General features: G+C 39.6%; 3 protein-coding genes across 5 annotated transcripts; 1 reads left to right on the forward strand and 2 right to left on the reverse strand.

The window, feature by feature from the left end:
* Positions 1–3,052: 3,052 nt before the first annotated feature.
* Positions 3,053–5,994, reverse strand: LOC121801480 (enhanced ethylene response protein 5-like). 2 transcript variants are annotated; one of them, XM_042200978.1, is made up of 9 exons: positions 5,730–5,994; positions 5,218–5,354; positions 5,044–5,137; positions 4,576–4,940; positions 4,208–4,295; positions 3,801–3,877; positions 3,645–3,719; positions 3,455–3,560; positions 3,053–3,279 (listed from the first exon to the last, which is right to left on the reverse strand). In XM_042200978.1, the coding sequence occupies exons 1-9, from the start codon at positions 5,898–5,900 to the stop codon at positions 3,148–3,150; spliced, it is 1,245 nt and encodes a 414-aa protein (XP_042056912.1). In that variant the 5' UTR covers positions 5,901–5,994; the 3' UTR covers positions 3,053–3,147. The 2 variants fall into 2 exon arrangements, with proteins under 2 accessions (XP_042056912.1, XP_042056913.1); XM_042200979.1 differs by lacking the exon at positions 5,730–5,994 and having other exon boundaries at positions 5,044–5,129; positions 5,218–5,351.
* Positions 5,995–7,490: 1,496 nt separating this feature from the next.
* On the forward strand, positions 7,491–9,184 carry LOC121797915 (uncharacterized protein At4g29660). 2 transcript variants are annotated; one of them, XM_042196692.1, is made up of 3 exons: positions 7,491–7,640; positions 7,881–8,081; positions 8,826–9,184. In XM_042196692.1, the coding sequence occupies exons 2-3, from the start codon at positions 7,899–7,901 to the stop codon at positions 8,937–8,939; spliced, it is 297 nt and encodes a 98-aa protein (XP_042052626.1). In that variant the 5' UTR covers positions 7,491–7,640; positions 7,881–7,898; the 3' UTR covers positions 8,940–9,184. The 2 variants fall into 2 exon arrangements, with proteins under 2 accessions (XP_042052626.1, XP_042052625.1); XM_042196691.1 differs by having other exon boundaries at positions 7,532–8,081.
* Positions 9,185–10,956: 1,772 nt separating this feature from the next.
* On the reverse strand, positions 10,957–12,149 carry LOC121801368 (cytidine deaminase 1-like). The gene has a single exon (XM_042200848.1). The coding sequence runs from the start codon at positions 12,053–12,055 to the stop codon at positions 11,057–11,059; it is 999 nt and encodes a 332-aa protein (XP_042056782.1). The 5' UTR covers positions 12,056–12,149; the 3' UTR covers positions 10,957–11,056.
* Between the last annotated feature and the right edge of the window lie 1,887 nt (positions 12,150–14,036).

A 14,036-nucleotide genomic window follows, 5' to 3' on the forward strand; every position in this document is an offset into this window, starting at 1 on the left:
CCATTTTTAGTTAGTTTGTTTTAATTAGTCGCTTCTTTTTAATTTTTTCGAATCTATTTTTGAAGATCTTGGAGTCGTTCGTAATAAAAATTCATATGGAAGGCACCTACTGTAACACCCGTAAAAAAAAAAAAGAAAAATAATTAAATAAATCTAATTAAATCTTTTCCTAGTTGACTTGGTCAAATATATTTCTCTAAACCATATCACCAAACAATTTCCCCATATCTATACTCCCTAAAATCTCTCCAACCACCAAATCTATCAATATCTATCAGTTTTGCCTATATACATATATCCTATCATTCCCTAATTTAAACCTTTCTCTTCAAATCCCAAAGAACAAAACGTGAGAGAGAGAAAGAGGTTATGCAGGAGCAACTTTTGAATAAGTCAGCACAAGAAATTATGTTTATCAAAGTACATCATCATAAACAGCGAAGGAATGTAGAATAAGCAATCACAAGTAGTTGCAGAAATTGCAAAGGAGGTATTACAGCCTCTGGAAATTGGAGCAGCGGCTTCGGCATCGCAGGCGACACGCAGAGAGAGAACAACAACGAACAGCAGCGTCGTCACGAAGGAGGGACAGCAGCGGCGTCACGAATCCCGAACAGCAGCAGCAGCGACTGAGCGGCGGCTGTGGCCGAGACGGGCTGAATTTTGATAGACATCCACGACTTGTCTCGAGTCGACGGTGAAGGGGCTGGAACGGCAAGGTGTGCCCGGCGGAGCTGCAGCGGTGCGAGGCGGCGTATCGGCGGCAGAACCTCTCCACTGCGACGGCGACTCCGGCGAAATCAAGGAAGCCATCTCCGGAGAAAATCAGAAGCCATCTTCGGCGGAATCAAGGAAACAGTAGCCATCTCCGGCGGAAATCAGAAGCCGATGGGAATTTGAGATTTTCCTTTCAGTCGACCGAGAGAGAAAAGAAGAAGAAAGAGAGAAGAAGAGGAGAGAGACGTGGAGATGGTGGTTTGAAGAGGAGCAGTGTGTTTTTCAGATTTGGGCCTATGGGTATTCTAAAAGATTGGGCCTCAATTAATAAAAAAATGGATGATATGGCTATTTTAAAAAGAGATGGGATAAGTGGAGCACTCATGGTGACGAAGGCTTTTCACACACGCTTTTCGAGAACAGAACGGAACACAAGTTAAGGCTTTAAACGAATGAGGTGGGCTTTCTTTTTAAATAAGGGCAATGCCCAAAGTATATTTTTATGTGAAAAGGATATGAATATTTGTCATGCCATGTTTTGTTTTATTCTATGGAACCTATCTGATGTGGCTTTTGCCATCAATGGATAATCGAATTCGGGTCTGTCTAGGGAGTGAGTCCCTATTCAGGCTAGTGTACACCTATGGAGATCGTGAGCCGTCTTTTGGGTCGGCCGGTCTAGTGACTTGGAATGTGGCCACGTTCCTTGTCATCAATGGATCAGATATAAGAGATAGCTATGGGAAAATGGTTGATCAACCGAATTTTACGATGGAAATGATTTTAGTGTCTTGGGCGATTTCTAAAGTTAAAACCCCAAGGTCCACTCAATGGTGGCATGATAAATATCTTTTTATAAAATGTTTTCGGCATGAGTCCACTGAGTGCATCAAGTACTCAGCCCTGCTTTTCTTTTAAAAATTGCAGGTTGAGCGTGACGGGTGCGGTGGGTGTTGAGCAAGACCGTTGAAGAAATTTAAGTGTGTAGAATGTGTCATGTCTTCACACGTGGCATATTCCTTCTCTCAAATGCTTCCGCTAAGTAGTTGTCTTTCTTTTGAGTTCTTGTATCGTTGAGGTAATATTCATTTTTGAGTTGTTGAATGTTGATTGTTGAGATACTTTGATTTTATTCGAGCTATTCCCATTTGTTTCGAGCTATGGTTGAGTTGTGTTGATTTCCCCCTTTCTTCCCCGCTTCTTTAATCCTCCCCTAGTCGCGATCAACCGTGTTTTCTATCCTTAGAAAATGTGAGCGTGACAACTACCATATCAAAATTGTGTGGAGTACTATATAACTAGTGTGAGAAAGGAAAAGGACAGAAAAGGCAAAATTGAGGTGAGAGTAGGGCTGACAAAATATACCGCACTTACCGTACCGAAAAAATACCGCATTTTTCGGTACGGTATGATACCTCACCGAATTTTCGGTATACCGCAATGTGGTATACCGAAAAATTCAGTAAGTATAGGTATGACATTTTCTCATACCGTAATTTGCGGTACGGTATGCGGTATGACATTTTCAGTGCGGTATACCGTACCGTGCCAGGTGAGAGAATATATGTTGTGTCATTTTACAGAAAAAAAAGGTAGTGTGAAATAGTACAAAAAAAATTCAACAATATTATTACATCAAAATTTGGAGACTATCTCATGTGAAATGATACGATACAATTCATTCCATCATTTCAAAATCTTTTTTTTGTTGTGATATGTAGCACTAACATCTCATGTACTAATCAACGTGTCACGTTGCTTTTTTTTCCTTCCAATATTAATAAATCCTATTTATTCCAAATAAAAATCCATAACAAATCATGTGCTCTCATTCTCTTCCAACATTCCAATTTCTACAACCATAACTTTTTTCTTCATATAATGATCATTGATTGAATCGAATTGACAATAACTAGTGATTGTACACGAAATCAGTAGTCGATTTTTTTCTCATGTCTCACTTTCATTTGTATATAATCTTTCTCACGTATACTTGGCTGAATTTCATGCTTGTTTCAACTAACCAAGATTAAGATGACAAACACAACATCATTTGTGCTTAATAACGCCACATTCATTCACCAATCTTGATTTCTAAAGATCCACTAGAAATATGAAATTGTTGAAGAAATAACAAGATTGAGAGATGTAAGAATTGTTATTTCTGATTTCAACAACTTCACTTATTTTCTCTGACCTTTTTCTTCAAATCCCAAATAATATTTTTAAACTTTGGAATTTCAGATGTTCTACTACAAAGTCCGAATGAGAAAACAAAGGTGTATAGTGTTATAGAATTAAAAATTCCTAAAATAAGTTAGAATGAAGATCAAAATCACCTAAAAAGAACAGATGAATACACTCAGAGAGAATAACATACATAGTGTTGTCAATACAAGAAGCTGTTTGCTAAGGTAGTGTAGTTTATGTCTATGCATTGACTGGTTTGCCGTTTAGTTTCGGGAAGGGGTCCTGTTTGCTAACAACCACGACTTTGCTTTTGTGCGCGAAGTACCCTTTCATCAGGTTCTTGTATATCAGAATCGCCATTATGCACTCCACCTGCAAAACACACAACGCAAACACGCGAACTATTGAGAAAAACGGCATTTCTAACGAGGAAAAGAGCAGGAGACGATGAGATGAATAACTTAGTCATTCAAGTTTTACTAGGAATCAATATAAAGGAACACAAATAGACTTTTTTGAATCAATTCCATAACGAGGAAGGAATTACCTCATCAACATCCATGTCGATATCAAGCCACCTAAGTGCTTTAACGATGACATCTAACTTGATTTGGTGAGCACGATTTAAATCTCTCTCCTTTTGTATGATATAGCTGCAACAGATACGAAAAAAGACAATTAATAATAACTCCGGGCGCAGTTGCCATAAACAGAGACATGTGAAAACCGCCACTTACATCTTTTTAACCAGTCGTTGGTAAACTTGGAGTTCTAACTTCTCCAGAACAAGGTATACGCCTGACCTTAAGAACCTGATCATGATTTACTTGAATAAATAAGCTTCACAATGCATTACCAAACAATACTGTATAAAAGAAAAAACATTTTCTAACCTGTCTTCGTGTTCTTCAAGGGCGTGTCTTAGGAGTCGAAGATCGCCTCTTTTTAGAGCAAGCACAACATCTTTATACTGCAACAAACAGATAGTGTGAGTGTGACAACTTTTTACAGCAGAGTTCAAAGAAAGCACATACAAGCAGACTGACAAGGAAACACACCTAGGAAACAAAATCGAGCCTATCAAAACATATTCACATGTAAGATTTTAACGGGGGAGTTCTAGCTCCAGTGTTTTACAATATGAAGAAAACAATCATATGGAAGACTTAGGAAATAGGATGTATTTCAAAAAGGTGCAACAGCTCATGCCATCATAAGAAGTTGAGATGCCGCTGCTAATACCATCCTCCTAAATGTATGATAAGACTCAATATATACGGCAACATGTATAGATCCATACCTCATTTAAGTTAAACTTCTCAAGGAGTGACGCTTTAGGTAAGATACCTATTGAAAGCTTCACTGGAACAAGATACTTTAAGATCATCCTATTTGCAAGAAGAAATGGTTAGTTAGAACTGCATTAAAGAAAATACATTACGATGCAAACGGAAAGATGAAACTCTTCAATTGACTGTAAACTTAACACGATGATGAAATTAAAGCAATAACCTAAGCCCTTCCACTATATATCATAACGTATTAAAACTTAAAAGAGAAACTTTTCATAAATATATCTCATTGGCCGCGGTTTCCACTTTACTGATTTCTTTGGACTCAGGTTTATGATTAGCAATGGAATGAGTGAAAGAGGACGTATACCCTCACCTTATGTTAGCCTCTTTCTTTGTGCAGCAATGCGTCAACGCATATGACAATTTGTGGTCAGCAGCTAGAAAGTTTTCGTTGTACACCTCCAAACGACCAGTGTAATACATGTACGTGACCTTATCCCTCACAGGAAATTCCTCAAAGTCAAATATCCTAGCAGTTTCAATACTCCTTATCACACTGCGACAGAGATGGACAGTCCCCAGCTTGAAATATATTTTGAAAAGCTGGCATGTGACGTACAAAGCTCCGACACGTTTTGGTCCTTTTCCAGCAAGAACCCCGAACACTTTCATGAGGAAAGAACCAGCACCTTTCAGTTTTTCTGGGGTTTTCCCTTTTGAAGCCAACTCCATATCGGCCTTCAAATACAACAGCAATGCATACATCAGTTGAGCTTTTTGTACTCGTTATAATATATGCAAATTAACTGTACAAAAAGAGCGGAATTCGTGAATTTCTCACCCTCTCAGCAAGAATCCTTATTTCATATGCAATCACATATAATGCTTCCAACGCCCACGCTGTTTCCCAATTCCGAAATTCCTGAACTATAGCACTACAATTCTCCATCATTAGGAATAACTAAAGGGCATAAAAATCTTAAACATGGAGCAACTTCATCTGAAAGTAACTTACTTGGATGCTTTTTCAAAGGCCATGTACGATTCGACCAAATTCTCCAACCGATAACTCTGCAAGGCCCGAAATAAATGAAGTAGAATGTCCCCATACTGAGAAAATCTCTCAGATTGCCTAATAACCCTGCTAGCATCCTGAAAATATATTCAATAAAATCAAACCCGGTCGATACAAGTTAAGAATTTATATTTTCATCAATGGATAACTGGAATTTAAACAAAAAAAAAGTATGATTTCAACAAAGATCGTGGTGGAACTAGAAACCTAAATCATTGAATCATGGAGGAGTTCAAACAATGAGTAGCAAAGACATTAAATTCAACCTAATATTGCATATGATCAGGGACCAATTTACACTTACAATTTCTAATTCTTTTCAACAACAATTTGCAAATTGGTACTAAAACCACTGAAACTACTCTACAAATCAGCTAATCACCAATTTGGGTGAGTTGAAAATACGATCTTTTAAGTTGGGAGATACAAAATTGAACAAGTGAGAGGGCGACCTGGAAAGTATTGAGGGCGTCGGCGAGGGAGAGGAGTGCGGGGGAGTCGGAGGAGACGGAAAGTAGGCGGCTGAGCGATTTGCCGTCTTGCGACGAGATCGCGTCGGAGAAACGTGTTAGGTATTCAGTTATCCGGCGGTGAGCTTCTCCCATGCTTATGTATGCCGCCATTGTCGAAGCCCGCTGAAGAAGGTTAGGAGAAATCAGCAAATTCAGAAGGAATTGGCTTTGTCAGGACGACGACGTTTGAGACCTGATTTTAGGTTTTTTGTGATACGATTTGGGGGATTTTTCAAATGGATCTTACTTAAATAGAGTAATTTTTTAAGGGCGAATTACCATAAATGTGGTATGATGGTAAGGGCATCCGCAATGGTGCGGATGTCCAGGCGGACTTCCCAAAAACACATCTCGTCACGTTATAAGGACCTCCCACTGCACTGTCATGTCATAAGGACATTCCACTGCACAATGACAGACATCCAGACGGACATCCACAAAAAAAATTAAAAATTGGGACATCCGCCGGGACGTCCGTCGTGGCACCGCAATGGCGGACCTCTCGGAAAGCCGCGGTTGTGCGGTGTCCGCATCCGCCCCTCCCTCAAAAGGCAAACGTCCTGCGCGGATGTCCTGCACGCCGGTCCAACGTCCAGCGGGATATCCTACAGTGTGGAGGCTCTAAGTTTGGTTAAGGTAAGTTTAGTCAATGGCCTAGTTAAATTAGGATTACATCATAATATTGATATTTTTAAAGTTGTCTTATGAACTTATATTTGAGGGAAACTAGATGTATAATTTAACAAATCAAAATAACATGGGTATAAAGTGCTTGGCTACTTAAACGACATCGTTTAATAGGCTGTATCTTTTATTTTAAAATAAAATAAAAGTGTCCATGTAATCTTGTTTAAGTAATTGAAATACTATAGCCATCTAGAATGTGTTTTGGTGTTCTATACAACATTAGTCCATTTTCATGTCTCACTTCACGCATCACTTTATTTTTTACATATCCTGTTTCACAAGTGTTTAGTTGAATTTCATGCTTTCAACTAATGAAAACTAATATGACAAACACAGCATCATTTGTGCTTTACAAAAAGAGATTGCCACTTCGTTCAACAATTTTTATTTATAATCATTAACAACTAGATTGACTATAACAATTCGTTTTTATAAGACACAAAAGTCTTCGTAAAATTAGGGTTGGAACGGTACGGTATACCGCACCGAAATAACCATACCGCATACCGTACCGTACCGTGCGGTATGACCAAAAATCATACATTTACCGTACTGCTTTTGTCGGTATACCGCAATTGCGGTATACCGAAAAGTCGGTATACCAAAATTTAGATATCATTACCGTACCGCTTTTGTCGGTATACCGTACCGTGATTTCGGTATACCGCGGTATACCGTGATTTCCGGTATATACCGCAAACCGTGTTATTTGCGGTATATACCACAATTGCGGTATAATGCGGTATACCGCGGTATATACAAAATGCATACATTTACCGTACCTAAAACTGTAGGTACGATATGATACCGTACCGAAAAGTACGGTATACCAAAAATTCGGTATTTTCAGTATTTTTCGGTACGGTAAGTGCGGTATTTCGGTATTTCGGTATATTTTCTCAGCCCTACGTAAAATACATCATCGTTTGTGCTTTACAAAATAGATCGCCACATTCGTTTAACAATTTTGTTTATAAATATTAATCACTAATGATAAAAATAAAAAACTTGCATAGAGGTACAATTAATATAAAATTGCTTGTTGATCAAATATTGGTAAATATTTATGATAAATTTATATAATAACTAAATAGTTTTATTTGATTTTAGTCAGATTTAATTAAACTTTTCAAGATTAGCAGAGCCCCCATTGCTTCCAAACAGGCGAGTTCTACTTACAAATCTGTAACCCAATCATCTTTCTAAACTGATCGGATAGCCCTTTTGCTGAAATTCCGCTCCGATTTGATCGTCTTTTCTTCTTGCTTGCACTGCACAATTAGTTTTAGGAATCGCTTTGGTGGCTTCTCATCACGCACCCCACCTGTTTGTTTTAATGCCTGTTTGATTTTTTTTATCATTATTTCGGCTGTTGGGAATTGACATGGATTCAGTCTGAGTCAGGGTGGGTAGAATTGGGAAATGGCGAGCTACCTGTGGAGGAAATACGCTGATTATGTGTACACAAAGTGGGAGAGAACGCTTCTGTGGGATATGATCGAGCCTTACAAGCGTCCCAAGTCGTTTACCCCTCTCATCACCCTCTATGTCTGTGCTTTTTACACTGGGGTTATTGGGGCTGCCATCAAAGAGCAGCTCTACAAGGTACTATCTTTCAATTTTTACACAAGACTTGTTTTCGATGCATAAGCTCGATTAGTTAGTTAAAACTCTTGTTAATTTATTTAGTTCTGAATGGTTAAGATAGCATTGATGAGTGTTTGGTATTTGTGTTTTAATTTTGGTTGGACAGAATTAACTTTACCAAAAATCACTGCTTGCTTGAAAAACTCGATATATGGGGAAAAGGTTGAGATTATAGATTTAATTTAATGTTGTTAACTAGGTAGGGATTGCCAGTGGCTTTTTTTGTCTTGTAAACCTATTCTTGCCTTGCCTATACCCTGAATCTTGTTAGACAGCATTACACACATTCAGCTTGAAGTTCTATTGTCTGCAAATTGTATAAGTTTTTTCTGATTGCTTTAGTTCAAGTCTTGCATAATGTGCCGGAAAAAGTATATCAAGATAGAAACGCTGCTATAAACTCACGCTGCGTTTTTTATTATAAGATGTTCCTGCAAATAGTATATTAATGGTATATTTGTCTTAGAAAATTATGATCTTTGATCATAATTATGGAATAGTGAGCTCGGGCCTCGGGTGCTTCAGAAGACAGATATGATCTTTGATCATTTAGCTGGTGCCCTTACAATTTTCCTTTCTCAGTCACTTGTAGAATAATGAATCTCCAAGAGATATAAAACATCGCCATATTATGTCTTCACAGAAAAAGTTTGCACCTTTTTCAGAAGTATTTCATTGTAATCTATGGCTGCACTTGTTCAGGAGAGATTCTGGGATGAGCACCCTGGGCATGATGTTCCATTGATGAAGCCGATGTTCTATAAAGGGCCTTGGAGAGTTATGAGAGGGGATGTTCCTGCATTCATCAAGAAATAGTCAGCTACGAGTTAGTCGTTGCTACTCAGTTTCTTCACTCTACATGCCTAACAAGGAACTGCAGCATCATGTTTGCTCTTGTGATACTTAGTCATGGATAGTTGTATGTCGTCATAAAACTGCAAACAGATTATGGTCATTTACTAGATAATACGAATAATCTTGTATGACGATGAATTGATGATCCCCAACTTTATTTGGTCTCTGTTACTCATTTAATATATGATGCCATGTGATTGAGCTTATATTTTTGCCTCTCGGTGTTGTTCTTGTTTTATGCTGTTCTTGTTTTATGCTTTGGGGCTCATTTGATAAGGGCTAGCTCGACCCCCTTGTTCCGATTATTCCTCTGATTGCGGAACCTGCTAAAGCGAAATTTTGTAATGTATTAAGGCATCTCATTAGTTAGCAGAGTCGGGCTGAGTTACCGGATTAAATATTATTAACCGGTTTGCGTGGAAATACTTCTCATTATCTCAGCGGCTCTTGCACAAAGTTCCTATTTTGAGGTGTTGTCTTTCTAAGTTTTTCTTTACTTTTTTGCGTGGAGGATACTTGTAAATTGCTACTTCTCTTGCTTCATTTTTAATTGTAACATTCTCTTCTGAGGCACCATCGCCAGATCATATAGATAGATACCAATGAATATATTCTCAAGAAATCTAACTGGATAGGATTGAATCTATTATGTCAAGTCCCATACACTGGAGTTTATGCTCTAAAGCCAAATACCATTATTACCTCCACTTAGGAGATCAAATTGGCTTCTAGTTTTGGTGAATGATGTTATTCTACTCTTATATTCCACTTCACTTTTTGAGCAATTCACCCTCTTAACCAATATAAGCCGATTGCGAAAAAGTTCCCAAGTCCTAACCATTAGACAGAGCTCTTCACTAGAGCTAAACACACCGGGCTAAATTCGAACACACATAATAGGACATTTTTGGTTCAACACAGATTCAAGAATAGAGGGGCAACAACATACAGTAAAACAAAACGTAGAAACCCAAGATCGTTAAATTCTACGACCCCCATTCATGCTCCACCTGCTGTGTTATAACAAGTCGATGATGCTTATCAAGTGTACGTTTACGAGAAAGAGATGTGTTACAGTGGTGGAAGTGTGCACCATCAATCATCAAATTGGAGTGAAGCTAACAAGGCTATTCACATTAATGCTAGTACTTTACTATTGGTATAGATGAAAAGGTGGGGAACTTTGCCATTCCATCTAAGCACAAAAAAGGGACTTTGGAAAAGCACCTAAGATTGGAATTCCAACTCAGAAAAGCTCCCTTTGACATGCCTCTCTCCAATTCAAGACGAAAAGAAATGCATTAAAGTAGAATGAGAACCTATCAACAAAGCACATAATAGATATCCACTGTATAACTCAATATGGGGGAAATTCGTTAAAGTCACAACGCAACTAGCTAGCGCCAAGCCTTCTACCTTAAGATTCGCAGAAGTATGAACAGCACCATCTACATCACTCGACACAAACTCAAGCCCGTTTATACGCTGCAAACACCAACCTAATGCATAGAATTACCAAGTAAAGTAGTTCTTCCTAGGAAATGTTAGTATTAAAGCAATCGAGAGCACCAACTAAACAAGAACAAAGAAAGACATTAAAGTAAAAGGGAACCGAACCTATCCACTGTAAGCATGGGGGAAATTTGTTAAAGTCGCAGCACAACTAGCACCATGCCTTCTACCTTAAGATTCGCGAAAGTGCAAACAGCATCATCTAAATCGCTCGACACAAACTCAAGCCTGTTCATACACTAGCACCGTACCTTCTACCTTAAGATTGCAAAAGTGCAAACAGCATAATCTACATCGATCGACACAAACTAAAGCTCGTTTATACACTGAAAAGGCCATCTTAATGCGTAGAATCACCAAGTAAACTAGCTCTTCCTAAGCATAAACTAGCTATGGTTGAGATATTAGTGTTACAGCAATCTAAAGCAGAAAACACAACAAGAGCAAAGAATCAACATTTGCAAGATATTCAAAATGCAGTTATTCATTGATAAATATATAAATTTGCAGGACCAATCTACAGTTGCAGGAGTATTATATTTCAGATCATGTAATTAGATAATGAACTAGACAGAGAGCTTTTTACACACATTGCCAGCCAATTGGCAGTTGTAAACGCGAAGCTCGCATTTGGGCGAAATCGCCTTCAGCAGCAGCCTCGCCGTGTCATCCTGCCTGATTTTGGCCGTTTTAGTCTCAACCAGCGCGGCCGCCACAATCCTCTCGTAATCGCCACCGCCTCTGGCGATGTACGCCACCAGGGCCGCCTGAACCGGCCCGAGGCTAGGGTTGTAGGCAGCAGATTCGGCGTAGGAGCCTTTATACACTTTCCCTTCGCAATCCATCAATGCAACCCCCGAGGGGCAGCCGCTGTAGGGAGCGTGAGCGTCGTTTGCAGCTTCCAGAGCTACTGTTTTCAGAAGAGATTCATTGATCTCGTGATTTCCATTGCTTAATTTGGCGGAATTGTGGTTTCCGTTGCAGAGAATTGGGGAATTTTCGGCTTGATCAGATAGATCTAACCGATTGTGGTGTTCCTCGAGAAGGAGAGGGGTTTCCTCATCGAGCAAATCGCGAGGACCGAAGGGATTGGGGAGGAAATCGAGGAGGGGGATGAAATCGGGGGTTTTGATGTCGAGCATTCCGATCCGGTCGTGATTCTGGACGCAGTTGAGGTCGTCGGTGACGAGGATTTTGAGGGAGGAGGAGTGGCGGAGCTCCTGGAAGAACTGGCGGCAGTGGCCGCAGGGGGCAGCGGAGACGGCGAGGGCGAGGAGGGAGGGGCAGCGGTGGGCGTGGAGGTTGGTGAGGAGGAACTGCTCGGCGTGGATGGAGTGGTGGAGGGGGACGCCGGGGAATTCGACGTTGACGCCGACGAAGACGCGGCCGTCGGAGCCGAGGCCGACGGCGCCGACGTGGAAGTTGGAGATAGGGGGCCGGGCGAGGGACTGGGCGGAGTGGACGAGATGGGGGAGGAGGTGGAGGACAGAGGGGAGGTTGAGGGATCGGGCGATGGATTCAGCCACGGAGGCTTCCATCACGAATTGCGTCACGGTGTGATTCATTGTGTGTGTGTTTGGGAGAGAGGGAGAGAGAGAAATTGGAGAGGAGGAGGTGGCGACGGCGGTAATTATTGGTGGTGGAGTGGCCGTGGGAATGAGGTGGTGGTGGTGGAAGCGTACTTATAGGATCTGCTGCTTGTGACAATGACGTCATCGGTTCAACAGAAGTCAAATGTTAATTTGACTTACTAAATATTTAGAAAAACATTGGTATTAATTTCGTTGAATGTATATTTATTGTTTGCAAGAATTTTACAGACGGCTTTAAGGTTGTATCCACACGTAATATTTTATTTTCGATTCAATACATTATCTAGATACCATTATTACCTTTGGCCTATATTAGCCAAAATAATTGTAATTTATTTCATTTTCCCAATAATGTGGGATACTAATACGAGTACGTTGCCACTTTCACTAAAAATCCTTCAGTTTTCTGTCTATTAATTATTATATTATTACCAACAACAATAGTAAACTAATAATTTGTGATCCTTATCTCCCCATAAAGTGTGTTGGTATGTTAGGCTTTGGAGCATGTTATGGTATGCATTTAATATCTATTAGCTGTTAGAATTAGAGTTAACTCATTGTTGTTACTCTAATTTGATTTATAATATTTTCACGTACAATTAGTGTATATTTTTTATTGTCTTCGTGTGACCACTTCTCTTCCTATCTCATGTTACTTTTCGCTTATTTTAGTATATTAAACAAGATACAAAAAATACCTATATATGCATAAATTCATGCATATTAAACAGTCTTCAATTTGATAAATCCCTATAAATTAAACTAATTGAAAAGTTGACTATAAAATTGACAATCCAATAACACGACACAACCTATTTAATCAGTTGACGCATCCTCTCTAATAAATCAATCAATATTTTTTTACTATATAATGTGTGTGAATACAACGCATGTAGACTATAATTATAAAAAGAATAAAATACAAAGTATTCCTTTAATTATTTCATTGTCACTTCCCCAATACCCACGCCACGACCAACCTAACAGATGGATCTGGATCACAAAAATCTTCCAATTTCATGCTAATAATTTTATTGATAGACAATTTTGTTGATATCTTCATTATTAGTGGTTGATGGGATACGAACTAAACAACTAAACAATAATTGCGAGCCCAATAGCAGTGACGGCCCATCAGCCCAAAACCCAAGAAAGAGTATCAGTTCGGCACAACCAAAGAGTTCGGTCACAGCCTATAGCTCGGTAAAAGCCGACCAATCGAGCTCAACTCTCAGATCGGCAAAAGCTGATCGGCAAAGTCAGTTCGGCACAACCAAAGAGTTCGGTCACAGCCTATAGCCCGGTAAAAGCCGACCAATCGAGCTCAACTCTCAGATCGGCAAAAGCTGATCGGAAAAGTTCAGCAGTTCGGTCTCAGTATTCGACCGAACAATGAGATAGTGGACCCATGCAGGATCTCCACGACCTCCATTACACCCACGATCTATTTAGTGGTATTAAGCAGTTATCAACCCCCCTACCAGGGCTGCAAACCACGATCTTAGTTCGAATGTATAAATAGAACTTAGATCAGATAGACCAGGTTAAGTCCTCTAGATCCTGAATCTCATATAGCAAATCAGCATTGTAATCTGTAAGAGATCAAGCAATACAAATTTGCCCTCTATTCTTCCCGTGGACGTAGATTTACCTCAGTAAATCGAACCACGTAATTTTCAGTGTTGTGATCTTCATTTATTACTTGCATTTATTCCCATCAAAAATTCGCCAAATCATCACTGGCGCCGTCTGTGGGAACACAGAAAACCAAAACTGTGATAAAAGCGAGTTTTTGATCCTCTTCCACCAAAAAATGCGTACCAGATCACATAATACCCATACTTCCGTCCGTGATGAACGTGAGGAAGCTAGTCCAGCCCGTAGGTCTGGAAAACAGCCTCGGGAGAAATCTGTCTCCAGTTCTCACGGTGAAAGAACAAACCACTCAAAA

The sequence above is a fragment of the Salvia splendens genome, chromosome 4 (assembly GCF_004379255.2).
Source record: "Salvia splendens isolate huo1 chromosome 4, SspV2, whole genome shotgun sequence".
NCBI classification, from domain to species: domain Eukaryota; kingdom Viridiplantae; phylum Streptophyta; class Magnoliopsida; order Lamiales; family Lamiaceae; genus Salvia; species Salvia splendens.